The sequence below is a fragment of the Rosa chinensis genome, chromosome 2, assembly GCF_002994745.2.
Source record: "Rosa chinensis cultivar Old Blush chromosome 2, RchiOBHm-V2, whole genome shotgun sequence".
Taxonomy (NCBI): Eukaryota; Viridiplantae; Streptophyta; class Magnoliopsida; order Rosales; family Rosaceae; genus Rosa; species Rosa chinensis.
The window spans coordinates 56,021,756-56,037,355 of NC_037089.1; the positions used below are offsets into that span (position 1 = coordinate 56,021,756).

The 15,600-nt window shown below is 39.9% G+C and overlaps 1 protein-coding gene and 1 long non-coding RNA gene across 3 annotated transcripts; both read right to left on the reverse strand.

Moving 5' to 3' along the window:
- Positions 1 to 1,348: 1,348 nt before the first annotated feature.
- Positions 1,349 to 2,487, reverse strand: LOC112189982 (F-box protein SKIP27). Its single transcript, XM_024329397.2, has 3 exons — positions 2,163 to 2,487; positions 1,991 to 2,065; positions 1,349 to 1,898 (listed from the first exon to the last, which is right to left on the reverse strand). Exons 1-3 carry the CDS (start codon positions 2,403 to 2,405, stop codon positions 1,656 to 1,658), a joined length of 561 nt encoding a protein of 186 aa, XP_024185165.1. The 5' UTR covers positions 2,406 to 2,487; the 3' UTR covers positions 1,349 to 1,655.
- A 10,183-nt stretch (positions 2,488 to 12,670) lies between these two features.
- On the reverse strand, positions 12,671 to 14,957 carry LOC112184564. 2 transcript variants are annotated; one of them, XR_005807493.1, is made up of 4 exons: positions 14,464 to 14,957; positions 14,190 to 14,278; positions 14,032 to 14,081; positions 12,671 to 13,016 (listed from the first exon to the last, which is right to left on the reverse strand). It is a non-coding gene; the product is annotated as an uncharacterized LOC112184564 (long non-coding RNA). The 2 variants fall into 2 exon arrangements; XR_005807492.1 differs by having other exon boundaries at positions 12,671 to 14,081.
- Positions 14,958 to 15,600: the final 643 nt, after the last annotated feature.

Consider the following 15,600-nt stretch of genomic DNA (forward strand, 5'->3'; position numbering starts at 1 on the left):
TTCACTCTAGTCGGGGAGCTAAATTGACACGTGATTTACGTGGTAATTGCTTTCAACACCAGACACCAGTGACATTATTGCAGATCGAGGACAACAGCCGATCCTCGTCAAAAAAAGTTCTGTAATCATTTGTTCTTACAATTACCAAGTTCTCATCAAATTAAGCTTCGCATAAACAACAAATCACTTTAATGTCTTTCTTTTAGCTACTGGCTAGGCAATTGTTCTTTGTTAGTCTCGTAATGAATAGAATTAATGACTTCATTTGTTTTGAAAGTGATCAAATGATCCTTGGTTGGGCAAAGAAACTTATTATTAAGAGAATGCAATTGGGAAATTGAGATAGTTGCATGAAGGCAGTGATAAGTATCGAAAGTAGTTATAAATCTTCACAAGAAAGAAATGGTAAACAATGTTTACTTATTTATAATGGAAAAGTGATGAATCATGAGTAAGTTCATGTAGGTGTAAGCATCGGATAATGTAATGTAACCCCGTAAGACGTAATCTATTCAAGGAGATGTGCGAATCATACAATTTCATTTGTGTAAGTAAATTTCTGAGCTCCTGAAGCAACATAGTTCTCATTGTTTTGATACTATCCCATGTAAGTTTGTAAATAAACTCATGATTTGAGCATGGAATCAAGTTATGAACCTAACTCTAAACTTTACCTTAGGTTCGAATTCTACGAAAAAGACAAACGTGAGAACAATCCTCTTATTAACACTCAAATATTCAATCCCTAATTCCCTAAAGCAAACCACCAGGTCGAAATGTCGAATGATGGATGCCAAAATTTCTTCAAAGAAATAAATGCAGAAAAGAGGACAAAATTCAGATAATAAATTCTGATTCCCTTTCTTTTTTCCAAACTTGGATGCATAACTTTTTTTTTTTAAATTGAAACGCAAACCAAATTTACGACCTGATATTAAATGGGAAAACGTTATAAATGATGCTTACCAGAAACCAAATAGGTATCTACCCAAATACCTAATTTTTACAGCTAAAATTTAGTTAAGATACTTACTACTCTTGATTATTAAGAACTTTACCAAGTCTGGTCTCAATAAGATCTTCTAATTGTTCTCGTCCCAATTTTCTTCATAGTGTCATTAATAATTTTTAAACATTTTGTAACTGAAGCCTATTACTTTCCCAGATTTCTCTCTATAAGATCTTCTAATTGATCTCACTCCAAACTTTCTTCATAAGGTCACTAATAAATTCAAGCATTATGACTTGCTGCTGCAAAATTATAGTGACTTTCTCAAGCCTAATAACACTTACGAATCAAACCCATGACCATCAATATGAATCAAACCCATGACTATCAGTAACCAAATGAAAACAGAAGACAACAATATTATTGAAATTTTATAAATTAAAACTCAAAAATTACACAACCAAGTCTACATCCTTCGTATTATTCTCAGTGGAAGGGCTCAAAGATTAGAGCCCTTAAATAAACAACCAGTAAAGTTTCTCTCTCTCTTTCTTTCTTTCTAATACATGTACAGAAATAGATAAACAAGCAAGTTTTGATCTTCAATGATTGAATTTGAAGAATCTGCTCGGTACCAATTTCTCCATATGTACACACTACTCAAGCAGCAAAGCAGGACATTTCTATTTACAAATTCCATGGTTGCTCACTCATCATCTTCATCCATGAAAAGCCCTCTTCTGATTCCTTCCTCCAATGAATCCAATAAGTTAACAGATATCTCTTCAAGCCTTTTCCGGCTCGGAAGCGCCCTATGCAGCCTCGGAGCATTCGGAGCTTCAATCTCATCCAATTCATCATTTGACTCCGAAAAATCAATCTTGGTTCGAAAAGCTGGAATCTTTGTTGGTGTGCTGTAAGCAAAATGCAACTGTTTCGCAATGAGAGTCTGCAACACAAAAATCCAAATCAAAATCAATCCCAAATTCACCCAAACCAAACAAAATCCACCAACAAACTAGTCCACATATAGATACTCACCGCTTCTCTGATCGCCTTGGATACACTGAAAAGCTGTTTAAGATCCTTATGATCAACTCCACAGAGAATCTTAATCTGCAAAACCCAAATATAGAAACAAAATTTCAATCAGTAACCAAATCAGACTCCAATTGAATCCAAAAGTAAACCCATTTGGGGATTTAGCGCTGACCAGAATCTCCCGAGGCAGAGCTTCAAGTTTGGAACTTTCACCCTCGAAACCGAAATCAAAAGCGAAACACTGGCTCCTCTGCTTCTTCAATGGAGTCTTGGGGCCCGAATAGGAATCCTCCGCATCCGGGATTTCTATCCTCTTCCTCCCCAAAGCTCGAACAAACCCTTCTTCTCCTCCTCCTCCTCCGGACGAAACGCTGCATTTCAGTGAACTACTCCGGCAATTCTTTCCCAAAGCCATAATTAAACAAAGACCTGATAAAATGATTCAGGTCCAAGAAGAAAGGGATTGGATTTATATATATATATATATTGGGGGACGAAAATGTAGCGCGTTTTCTCGATATTTTTGCACAGCGGAGAATAATCTACGCGGGAAATGGAATCATCTCGAAATTTTTGTTGCCTCGGGTTCCTCTAATTTATCTTTTCGGCAGTTAAATAATTGAGTGATTCTTGCGTGGGGCGGCTGACCAATCAGTGTCCAAGAAGGAGGTATTTTGAGTATTTCACATTATGAATAATTTCGAAACAAAAACAAAAATTTCTGAGATTTGATTGGGCAGCCGCACCGTACACCCGCACCTAAGAATTGGCCTAAATAATTAAGAATGAGGAGGGAAAACTAGCCGTTTAAACGTGGCACGTGCCGAAAAAGAAGCGGCCGGGGATAGTGCACGTGTGGGGCAGGTGGTGACGTGTGAGACTGTGGGGAAGCATTGTTTGACTGAAGACTGAAGATTCTAGATTATTGGAGTGACGGCTGTCGCACTAGCACAAATGCTGCACAATCACCTTGTTGTTGTAGTAAATAGGTAAAATGTCTATATCATGGAGTATGCACTTAAGAAGTGGAGAATGTGTGGTTTGTATGGAATGCACATTGAGAGGTAGAGAAATTGTGTAGCAAATATACTAATGTATGTAGGACAAATTTACACTACTTTGTAACCCTATATAAACCCCCTCAATATGAGAAGAAGACTCACCAATTCACTCTTCAGTTTCTCTGAAACACGTTATCAGCACGAGATCGCTCTAGAATTAGAATCGAAATCGATTAGAGTAGTGAAAGTTCTTGATCCGAACTAGGTCATTTTACCAACCTTACAAGAAACCCCCAAATCCTATCACATATCAAAGCCCTTGATCCCAGAAGCTCAGAACCGGTCTCAGAACCCCCAGAACCGGCCGGAAACCTGCCGAACCGGCTGCCGGAAGTTCTGAACCGCTGTCAGTGTGCTGCCGAGCCCCTGCCGAGTGCTGCCGAGCCCCTGCCGAAGTGCTGCCGAGCCCCTGCCGAAGTGCTGCCGACAGCCCCTGCCTACCCCCTGCAGACCCCCTGCGCAGCAGCTGCCGAGCACCTGCCGAGCCATCTGCCGAGCACCTGCCGAGCAGCCTGCCTAGCACCTGCGCAGCAGCTGCCGAGCTGCTGCCGAGCAGCTGTCGACACATCTGTCGAGCGACTTTCCGACAACTTTCCGGCGACTTTTCCGGCGACTTTCCGGACACTTTTCCGGCGACTTTCCGGACACTTTTCCGGCGACTTTTCAGACACTTTTCCGGCGACTTTCGGACACTTTTCCGGCGACTTTCCGGACACTTTTCCGGCGACTTTCCGGACACTTTTTCCGGTCAATTCTTAAGGTAAACTTTTCTAAAAGTTCCCGTTTTTGAAGTTTTTATTACTTTTCTCTTCTTTTCACGGGGACTTCCAACATCCCTTATTCTACCCCCTTTCTTCTTCATAGGGGAGACCAAAAAGGCCGAACTGTGGGGGTTCGTGCTCACTCCAAGCTTGGAGCTTGTAGAGTCCTCCAAACTTAGAATTTGTTGAGAAGAAAACAATCGACCACATACATCATTGTTTCGATTTAATCCAAAACCCCTCTTGGAATCAAGATTTTCTTGGAAGCGACTACGCTCAGAAAATCCCTAATTTCTTGAAAGCGATTACGCTCAGAAAGTTTATAGTTTTTCGTGGTAGCCTTTTTCGCTCCGAAACTAACCCTATTTTCTTGTTGTTCTTCAGGATGAGTAACCTGAACAAGTTGAGCTTCAACCCACTAGGGACAACAGGCGCAGGATACCACAGGTGGATCCGTGATATGCGCCAGCATCTTAAGGCTGATGGGATCCTGAGTACGATCCAAGAGCCAAGTCAGGACGTGCTTACTCCTCAACAAGCTCTTGCTTTTGAAGCAAATAGAGCAAAGAGAGAGGCTAATGAAGCAAAAGCCATCATTCTCATGACAAGGCACATGAATGACGCGCTCCAAAATGAGTACCTCAATGAGGAAGACCCAAGAAAGCTATGGGTAGAACTCGAGCAGCGTTTTGGCAACGTCCGTGATTCCCTGCTTCCCGACTTAGAAGAGAGATGGCAAAGCCTCCGCTTCTGTGATTTCAAGACAGTTCTTGACTACAATTCGGAAACACTTCGTATCAAGTCTATGATGGAATTCTGTGGACATCAAATCACTGATACGATGTTGATCGAGAAAACTCTCTCTACCTTCCCTGTCTCTGCATTAATGATAGCTAAAAACTATCGAATTGATATCAATGCTAGACGCATCACAAGATTTCATGAGCTAATTGGTGTCATGAACGTAGCTGAAAAGCACGACAACATACTTGTGAAGAACTATAACTCTAGACCCGTGGGAACCAAGTCAATTCCGGAGTCTAATTATAGTCGCACCTCCAAGGGAGGACGCAAGGAGCGAAACCCTAAAAGAAGGGATAATTATGGACGTTCAGGTCCATATTCTCGCCCTAAAGAGGAAGGAAACCGCCAAGATAGGCGTGCACGGAACCGTGGAGGTAAACGTGTGAAGAGAGAGCGAGGCCAAGCCTCCGGTTATGGTGGTAACACCACCAATGGAAACAACCGTTTTCAAAGTGCTCCTAAAGCACCTCGATCAAGGGAACCTGACCATAATGATGCTTGTCTCCGATGTGGACTACCTGGACATTGGGCAAGGGCATGTAAAGCATCCCAGAATGTTGCAAACGCGTACAAAATGTATCGTGAAGCAAGGGAGGCAAATTACATGGAACAAGAAGATCAAGATGGCAATCTCGATCTAAGGGTGGAAGACGACAAAAATCAAAACCCAGAAACTGGCGATTTTGATTAAGTCTTTTCATTTTCCAAGAGATGTAGGCAATCGCCACATTATCCTATAGTAGATGCCAATGGGATTAATCTTTCTTCAAAAGTAGGCGTACTCAATGTAATTGTGATGTCTAGGAAGGTTTTGAGATAATTGGTACTTAAGCGAGCCTTTGCTCCACCAACATCTCTCTACTCACCTGGTCACCTTTGCATTGGAATTACCGAAAGAAGTTAGACGACTACCATTGCTTTGCATTAACTAAGTTTATTGGATTACGCTTTCTTTGATGAAATAAATGATGATGTAATTCCGTTTGGCTTATTAATAAAAGTTGAGTTCTTTCCTTTATGACTCCTTTTTAATTACGAGCTTTTCTCTTAAGGAATGGATGAACTACAATGTCTCGCTGATAGTGCGACTACGCACACCATTCTACGACATAGGCAATTATTCTTGGAGATGTTGCCTACATATTCCACTATGACTACGATGGCTGGGCCATCAGGTTTAGTTCAAGGACATGGAATGGCCCAATTCCTATTGCCAAATGGCACCTTGATTAAAGTCACTGAAGCTCTCTATGCTCCTAAGGCAAATCGAACCTTATTGAGCTTTAAAGATTTAAGAGCCAACGGATTCCATGCGGAAACGCATACTGAGAATGGAAAAGAGTTCCTTTGCATTACCTCTAATGATTGCGGACGAAAGCGCATCTTAGAGAAACTTATGTGTCAATCTAGTGGACTTTATGTCACTACAATTCGACCAATTGAATCCAATAATGTCATAAGAGAAGATCTCTTGGATTCTGACACATATTGGCTTTGGCATGACCGACTAGGGCACCCTGGTCGTGATATGATGCTCCGTATACTAAAGACTTCACACGGACATCCATTCTTCAGAGTGAGAAGAAGCAAGAATCGAGAATTGATTCCTGGACTTAACAAGACCGCAACAATTGCAGCATCTGGTGCTGCAGCCGTCTTGGGGCGCCATAAGGCTGGCCAAGTCCCATGTGATGACACCAACCATGAGCATAACGCCATGATTGTTCCTCCAAATAGCTACAATGCCATAGAAGGAGATGTAGTCACACATTTTGCTTCTAATAGCGCTACAGACGCTCAGGCCCAACCAAAATCCTCATTGGTTGCTTCTAAGGCCCCTCGCTCATTTTGCAAAGCCTGTTCCTTCGGGAAATTAGGACCGAGACCGTCTTACGCAAAGGATCCTAAAATACTCATTCCGTTCTTACAGAGAATCCAAGGGGATATCTGTGGACCAATTCAACCATCATGCGGACCTTTCAAATACTTTATGGTATTGGTTGATGCGTCGACACGCTGGTCACATGTCGCGCTGTTGTCCACTCGAAATGCTGCTTATGCTAAACTCCTCGCCCAGATTATCCGTCTACGGGCTCACTACCCTGACCATCCAATTAAGTCAATTCGACTTGATAATGCTGGGGAGTTTACATCGAAAACATTCGATGACTATTGCATGTCACTGGGGATTGATGTAGAACATCCAGTTCCCCATGTTCATACCCAAAATGGTCTCGCAGAAGCTGCTATCAAACGACTACAAATGATAGCACGGACATTGGTAATGCACACTAATCTCCCTGTTTCTGCTTGGGGATATGCAATATTACATGCAGCGACGCTAATTCGTCTACGACCCACTGCAACCCAATCTTACTCTGCGTTACAGCTAGTGACTGGGTACGAGCCTAATATCTCGCACTTACGCATTTTTGGGTGTACTATTTATGTGCCTATTACGCCGCCACAGCGTACTAAGATGGGTCCACAACGACGAATAAGCATTTATGTTGGATATGAATCTCCAACTATCGTCCGCTATCTTGAACCCTTGACAGGCGATCTCTTTACCGCTAGATTTGCGGATTGTCACTTTGATGAGACAGTCTTCCCATCATTAGGGGGAGATAAGAACACAAATGTTCAACAGGAACGACAGGAATTGTCGTGGTCTGTCCCCACTATGTCTCATCTCGATCCCCATACCGCACAGTCCGAACTTGAAGTGCGAAGAATAATCGAGCTCCAGAACGTAGCAGACACTCTGCCTGATGCGTTTTCTGATATTGCTAAAGTGACGAGATCACACATACCTGCTGCAAACGTGCCTGCAAGGATTGATGTCCCGAATAATGGACATAACGCCACTCCTTTAACGCTAGGAAATGGCACCATTGCTCAACATGGCAATAATGTGGCATCTATGGCTGTAGGTCCCGCAAGGAAGCGCGGTAGACCGATTGGTTCGAAGGATACTCGCCCTAGAAAAAGAGCGAATGAGGCACAAATAAATCCTTTGATCATCGATACTCAAAATCCGTCCCATGACAATGTTCCGGATTATGGTTATGTCCAAGAGACATCATTGGGGGACGCCTCAGTGTCAGAACCTATCCATGAGAACATAGCGATCTCTGTAAATTACACTAGTGTACATGGGACGTGGGAAAGAAACTCCATCATCATTGATGATGTATTCGCGTATTCAGTGGCGCGTGAGATTATTGAGACCGATGACATCGAACCACGCTCCGTTGATGAATGTCAACGTAGAGCTGATTGGCCAAAATGGAAAGATGCGATCCAGGCAGAACTTGATTCTCTAACGAAAAGAAAGGTATTTGGCAAAATTTTACCAATACCACCCAACACCAAACCAGTTGGTCACAAATGGGTATTCGTTAGAAAGCGTAATGAGAAAAACGAGATTGTAAGATACAAAGCTCGTCTTGTGGCGCAAGGCTTCTCACAACGCCCTGGAATCGACTACGAGGAGACATACTCTCCCGTAATGGACGTTATTACGTTCCGCTACCTTGTCAGTTTGGTAGTTTCCGAAAAACTGAACATGCAGCTTATGGATGTGGTTACTGCATATCTATATGGGGATCTAGATACGGAGATATACATGAATATTCCAGATGGAATTCAACTACCCAAATCAAGTGGCTCTAATCCACGGAGCGCGTTTGCAATTAGATTGAAACGCTCACTATATGGATTAAAACAATCCGGACGAATGTGGTATAACCGTCTAAGTGACTACTTGATTGGTAAGGGATATGTCAATAACGAACTATGCCCATGTGTGTTCATAAAAAGGACAAGTTCCGGATTTTCAATAGTAGCGGTTTATGTCGATGACATGAACATAATTGGCACCCTTAAAGAGTTAAGGGAAACCGCTGAACACTTGAAATCCGAGTTTGAGATGAAAGATCTTGGGAAAACACGGTTTTGCCTCGGTTTAGAACTTGAGCACCGTAGAGATGGTATCCTGATTCATCAATCAGCTTATACCCAAAAGATGCTTAGGCGTTTCAACACTGACAAAATTAAGCCTTCAAGCACCCCAATGGTCGTCCGTAGTCTTGATCCAAAGAAGGATCCATTTCGTCCAAAAGATGACGATGAAGAAGTGCTAGAGGCAGAAGTGCCCTACCTAAGTGCAATAGGTGCATTATTGTACTTAGCACAATGCACGAGACCAGACATCTCATTCGCTGTGAACTTGCTAGCTAGATATAGCTCTGCGCCAACACGACGCCATTGGACTGGTGTTAAAGATATCTTTCGATACCTAAGTAGTACGATCGATATGGGCTTGTTCTATCCCTACAGAAAGAAGATGGATTCGGACCCATCAAATGTCAGGAACGCCACACATAGTGGATTGCGTTCCCTCTCCCCATCCCAAAACGATATAAGTGTTTTGGAAGGTTTTGCTGATGCTGGGTACCTCTCTGACCCACACAAAGGTCGCTCCCAAACTGGTTATGTTTTCACCATGGGAAAAACCGCGATATCTTGGAGGTCTACAAAGCAGACCCTAGTCGCTACCTCTTCAAATCATGCAGAGATTATTGCTCTTCACGAAGCAGTTCGTGAATGTATATGGCTTCGATCCATAGTTACGCATGTTCGAAGCAATTGTGGTTTGAAGTCTACCACAGATGAGCCAACGAGCATTTATGAAGATAATGCTGCTTGCATTGAACAAATGAAGCAAGGTTACATCAAAGGCGACAACACCAAGCACATATCGCCCAAATTCTTCTACAATCAGCAACAACAGAAGCTCCTCAAGATCAAGGTGAACCAGGTTCGATCTGAGGACAATGTGGCAGACTTGTTCACTAAGTCATTGCCCAAATCCACGTTCGAGAAACATGTGGCAAGAATTGGCTTGCGGAAATTATCTGAACTCCCATGATCGTTGTCATCAGGGGGAGGCACAGACATCAGGGGGAGATGTCTACATGTTCGTCTCAAAAGCGTGAAAGGTGTGTTGTGCTCTTTTTCCCTTTCGACCGAGGTTATTTTTATCCCACTGGGTTTTTGTTACTCGGCAAGGTTTTTAATGAGGCAACAAGAGAAGCACCATGTTATCCAGAAACAAACTCCACACTCAACGCGCGTTGTGCTCTTTTTCTCCTTCGACCAAGGTTGTTTTTCCCACAGGGTTTTATTACTTGGCAAGGTTTTTAACGAGGCAAATTAAAAGCGCACCTCCAAGACAATACTACTGACATGATATATCCAAGGGGGAGTGTTGTAGTAAATAGGTAAAATGTCTATATCATGGAGTATGCACTTAAGAAGTGGAGAATGTGTGGTTTGTATGGAATGCACATTGAGAGGTAGAGAAATTGTGTAGCAAATATACTAATGTATGTAGGGCAAATTTACACTACTTTGTAACCCTATATAAACCCCCTCAATATGAGAAGAAGACTCACCAATTCACTCTTCAGTTTCTCTGAAACACTTGTTTAATTTTTTTGTTGTTGAAACTAATCACCTTGTTTGATTTGAATCACAAGTTTTAAAGATTAGGGTAATTATCTAAATATAATTTTTTCTTTTTTTCCGCTTTTTCTTAATGTCTTAGACAAACCCTTCGGGTTAAGCAACAAGTAGTGATTGAGTTATAGCCGATAGGCAAATGACTCATGTGCCACTTGATCCAACATATGAAGAATATTTAACTAAACAAAGTATATATTAAAATTGATTTAAAAATGCGGATAAAGGTAGTGAAATGAATGAACTTTGAACAATGAAAATGAAACTACACTACCTTCTAAAGGACTTGCTTAGACTATCAAATTCTCACCTAAAATTGAAACGTACGTATTTACTCATGTATCTATAGTATATTCTGATATCGATCTTGATGGAAGATTTTCATGAATGAACTATAGAAGCACGCTGCAATTTATTGACTATTTAAACATTTGAAAACAAGATAAATCAATTTTATCCATGAATCTATCATATACTATTCACATATCTAAAAATGTGAAAACGTATTTGCTCATGTATCTATAATGTGTTCAGATATCGATCTTGATGGAAGATTTTGGTGAATGAACTATAAAAGCACACTGTAGTTTATTGAGTATTTAAAAATCTAAAAACAAGATAAATCAATTTTAACCATGAATTTATCATATACTAATCACATATCTAAAAATGAATCTCAAAAAAAGATTCATGTATCTAACAAAGACAAAAAAAATCTCACCAAAATCTTAATACATGATCCATATCTAAGTGCCTGATTATAAAAAGTTAAAGCTGTATTGATGATTATTTTTAGAACTACCAAAGCCAAAGCGCTTTTAGACTTTCTTACAGCTTGGGCAGGAATGTATGCAGGGCGTAGTAGATCACCAACTATTATCCTCGAGGCAGTAGCTGATTATGAACTTTGGATCTGGCATGCACATTTTGGTTTACCAGGCTCCAACAACGACATCAATGTGCTTGAAGCATCTCACCTATTTGCAAATCTTGCGGAAGGTAAATCTCCTCCCGTTAATTATAAGATTCTAGAAAAAGATTATGACACCGGTTATTAATTAGTCGATGGTATATATCCTAAGTGGTCTACACTAGTGCAAACTATTCATGATCCTCAAGGTCCAAAGAAAGTATTGTTTGCCAAAAAACAAGAGTTGTGTCGGAAGGACGTTGAACGAGCATTTGGAGTTCTTCAATCACGTTGGGCAGTTGTTAAGGGACCAGCACGTTTTTGGAATAAATGTGTTTTACATGATATAATGACTACATGCAACATAATGCATAACATGATAATCGAAGATGAGCGTGATCTAAGTGCTCCAATAACTGATTTCAATCCAGCCCCTGCATTATCTGTTGAGTTGGTAACTAATGAAACTACACAGTTCGAGGAGTTCCTTGCTCGACATAAGAAAATTAAAGACAAGTCGGCTCATATCGCACTTCGTAATGCATTGATTGATCATATATGGAACCGACATGGTATACATGGGTGAAGAGTGGTGATTAATAGTTTTATTTATATTTATATTATCATTTTGTTATTTTGTTTTATGTAAGTGTGTGTGGTACTTTTTCCGAGCTCAGAGCTAGTCTCCGAGAAGGTTTTGAAGAGGCCATTATTTAATATTGTAATTTTCAAAATTTTATAATATATTATCTCTTATAAAAACATAATTCATGATTATGTATTAAAATAATTTAGCCCAAATATATTCAATATTAGGCTCAAATGAAAGATCTAAATGTGAACTTTGCAATGGTATAGTTTTTATTATTGACAAATTTATAGAAATAAAATTTCACGAGAAAAGGAAATTGTAATTAAAACCGAAAAATTACACAAATGGAATAAAAATTCTGTAAGTTGAATGAAGAGAAGTAAAAGAGGAATAAAAGAATTAAACAATAAAATATTATACAAAGATGGCTTACCTGATTGCAAGCCATATATGGCTTGGACCATAAACCATACGGCAAAAACTTTTCTTGGGAATTGTAGAATACCTTACCATGGGAGAGAGTAATAGGCTATATATGCCTTTATACCCTACGGTGGCAGATGGTCTTATAGTTCTTCAAGTTGAAGCCATGGGTCTTAAAGTAGGCTTAATGTGGGCCAAAAGACTTCATCTACAGCAGCTCCAAGTCGAAGGTGACTCTTTCCTTCTTGTACAAACGATCCGTTAAGGCTATGTTTGGTATGGCTGTTCTTTGAGAAAAAACTAGCTTATGCTTATTTATGAGAATAAGTGGCTGAAAAGTAAAGCAACTGAGTGTTTGGTAAACTAGCTTTTTATAAGTGCTGTCAGTGAAACAAAACAGTGGTAAAGTGTTTGGTAAAATCAAAACTGACTTGTGCTTTTTGTTTGTGGAATGACCAATTTAGACATGAAAGGTTATTTTGCCTTAATTGTTTGGTTGATAATCACATTCAGGATCTAGTAAAAACATAATCATATGGATTTGTTGCTACCAATTGGGGATACTCAATAAGAACAATTTCAAGCGCCATTTAACACATAATACACGATAATAGATCATCCCGTCACATACTACACAACAATAATGTCTTAATGTTATCATAACATTGCAAATAATGATACAGCAGATGTTACAGTGGACAAATATCACCGTTACAAATAAGACATTGATATCATGAAAAAACCTAAATTTTGATGTCTATCGATGGTACTGGGAAAGTGAAGAACCGGATGACATTCAATGAGCCTAGAGTGGTGGTCGCTCTTGGCTATGACAATGGGATGAATTCTCTGGCACGATGCTCCAAAGCTTACGGAAATTGCACAGCTGGGATTTCACAAACTGAGCCTTACATTGCTGCTCATCATTTGATTTTGTCACATGCAGTTGCTGTTCAGAGATACCGTGAAAAGTATCAGAAAACACAAAAAGAGCGGTCTTGCTCATCCATAAATATTGGCCTAATTTCCTTGGTTTTTTTTTTCCCTCTCATCTCAGTTTATAAAAATATATGTCAACGATTACAGTAACATTTCTGGGACCATCACAACACTAATGAAATGAATAATGATGGCCCTCTGGTCTAAGAAACAAACCGGTAGCTTTATAAGAAATTCCTTGCTGCTGCAACTCGGAAAATAGTTTACAACTCCTACTATATATTTGTATCTGAATTAAAATGCATCATTCCACACATGTTGTAAAGCATCAAGTTATATAGAATATGAACATAAACTGATGTCTAACAACTTGCTAGATTAACATTGACCAACTCTGGATATCAACCCCAAGCATTGAAAAATCAAAATGCAAGACACACCTAATAGCCTCAAGTCCCAGCAGAGAGAAGCAAACAGCGTAAAACCAAAAAACTGTACTCGATGCAAATAGATAACTGCAGAAAAAGCACCCTAATGGCCAAAAACTTGGAATAAAGCTGCCTTCCAGTGAAGCAAACACAAACACAAACGCAAGGTCATATATTCAAAACTGCAGGCCAGATAAACACAAACACAAACACAGACACAAACACAGGACAAAGAGGGTCCTAAATGCTGATAACAAATTACAACTTTTCTCAAATACGTACTCTTAACCTGAAACTCATTGCAGTTACAGATCAAGAAGGAAGAAAAAGTAATTTAGGCCTTGCCTTAACTTAAATTATTTCAGAAGTATCAAAACTACTAGGAAGTCGGCACATTCATTGGGGGGACAAGGTGGCATACACTGACTATAAATATTAATTAACAAGGGCAAGGACTCAAGGAGTGATGCAAATCACAAATAAATCAGGCCAACAGAAACCAGGTAACTTATGTTTAAGTTAACCAACTTTAAATAAACTATTAAACTTGTATGTACCGACTGATTAGTTGCCCATCTTTCGTAATAATGGGTGTACCTCTCTAGAGAGTTCTTGGTCATCTCTCTTCGTTTCTCTGCCTCATCATACTGCAAATAACCATATCACAACAATCAATCAATAATGCCACTAACTGAAATAATACAAGAGAAAAATCCTCAACTATCAAAATAGAGTTGCAAACTACGTTAACGTACCACTCCCTCCTGCTTCGCTGTCTCATAGTGGTTACAGGCATAAAAGCCACCTGTCCTTTCACCATTCTGACCATGCACCAAGACAGAGCCTGAAAGCATGTACAAATGCATTAGAGTTCACAGAAGATGCATGATAACATGCAATGCAGCTTTGAGATACCAAGATAGTGTATCTAGAAGACAATAAGAGGAGCCTAAGGTGATAAACACCGTTAATAAAATTAAAGCACAGCAGAAATCAAAAGGCAAGCAACCGCATTGCAAAAATGCTTACCAGCAAAACTCAAATTTACAAGGTGGTGTGCAAGTGATATGCATACAGCCTTGGTTTTTCTCAATGGGTCGTTTGCACTTGGGGCAGGGCTTGGAATTAGCCAATATCCTGAAATCCAGCAGCCATACAACTTAGCAATGAGGCCTACACATAAATACAGACAACTAAATGATTTTTGCAGCCACTGTTTATAATGTGTTGAGGAGTTTAGATTTTTATTGAACCAACCAGCCCTCTGATTTCCATGTGCCAATTGATACAATAGAGAGAGAGAGAGAGAGAGAGAGAGAGAGATTTAAGTTCTTGAGGATGATTTCAGATAGACTCTTCAATAAATATAATAAATCATTTAAAACAGAAGGAATCTTGAAACATATATTATCTTTCAATTCATGACTGCTGTAATTAACCCAGACAAATACCTATCTTTCTTTGCTTTTGTTCCCAGCAAAATACTTATACTAGAAATGAAATATCATGATTTTGTTAAGATATTTCCCTCCCTTCAATAATTTATAGAATCATTAATAACTCAGTGTACGTTTAATATTGACATTTCTGCAATATTTAACAAACTGTTGAAGGAAAACCTAATTTGTGTTTAGCCCAAACTCTAGGTTACTTGACCTAGTGGTAATAGGATTTAATTAGAAGGATCTAGAATCCTAATCAATGTAGAATTACTTTCCTTGTATGATTGAGATTCTATGCATTGTAATCCTCTATATAAAGAGGCCCCTATTATCAATGAGAATACACAGCAAATTCCTCTCAAATTCAGTTTCTCTACAACACGTTATCAGCACGAAACCCTAACCCTGAAACAAATAGCCAAAACTCTAAATCCGAATACAAAACCTTAAAACTCTTTTGCCCCCAAAGCACACCTTGAAGATCTCAATCCCAGGAACCCAGAACCGCCGGCGGCGTCACCAAAACCGGCCGGAAAAGTTCCAAACCGGCCTAAAGAAGATAACGACAAACTTCGGGCGGTTCGCAATCTTTCTGACCATATTCCACCATAATATTTTTTCAACACCGAGTTCCTGACTCCAGAATCCACCATCAGAAATTTCACTTCCAGAACCGGCCTGCAGAAGTTCAGAACCTCTTGAACCGCCAGAAATTGCTGCCATG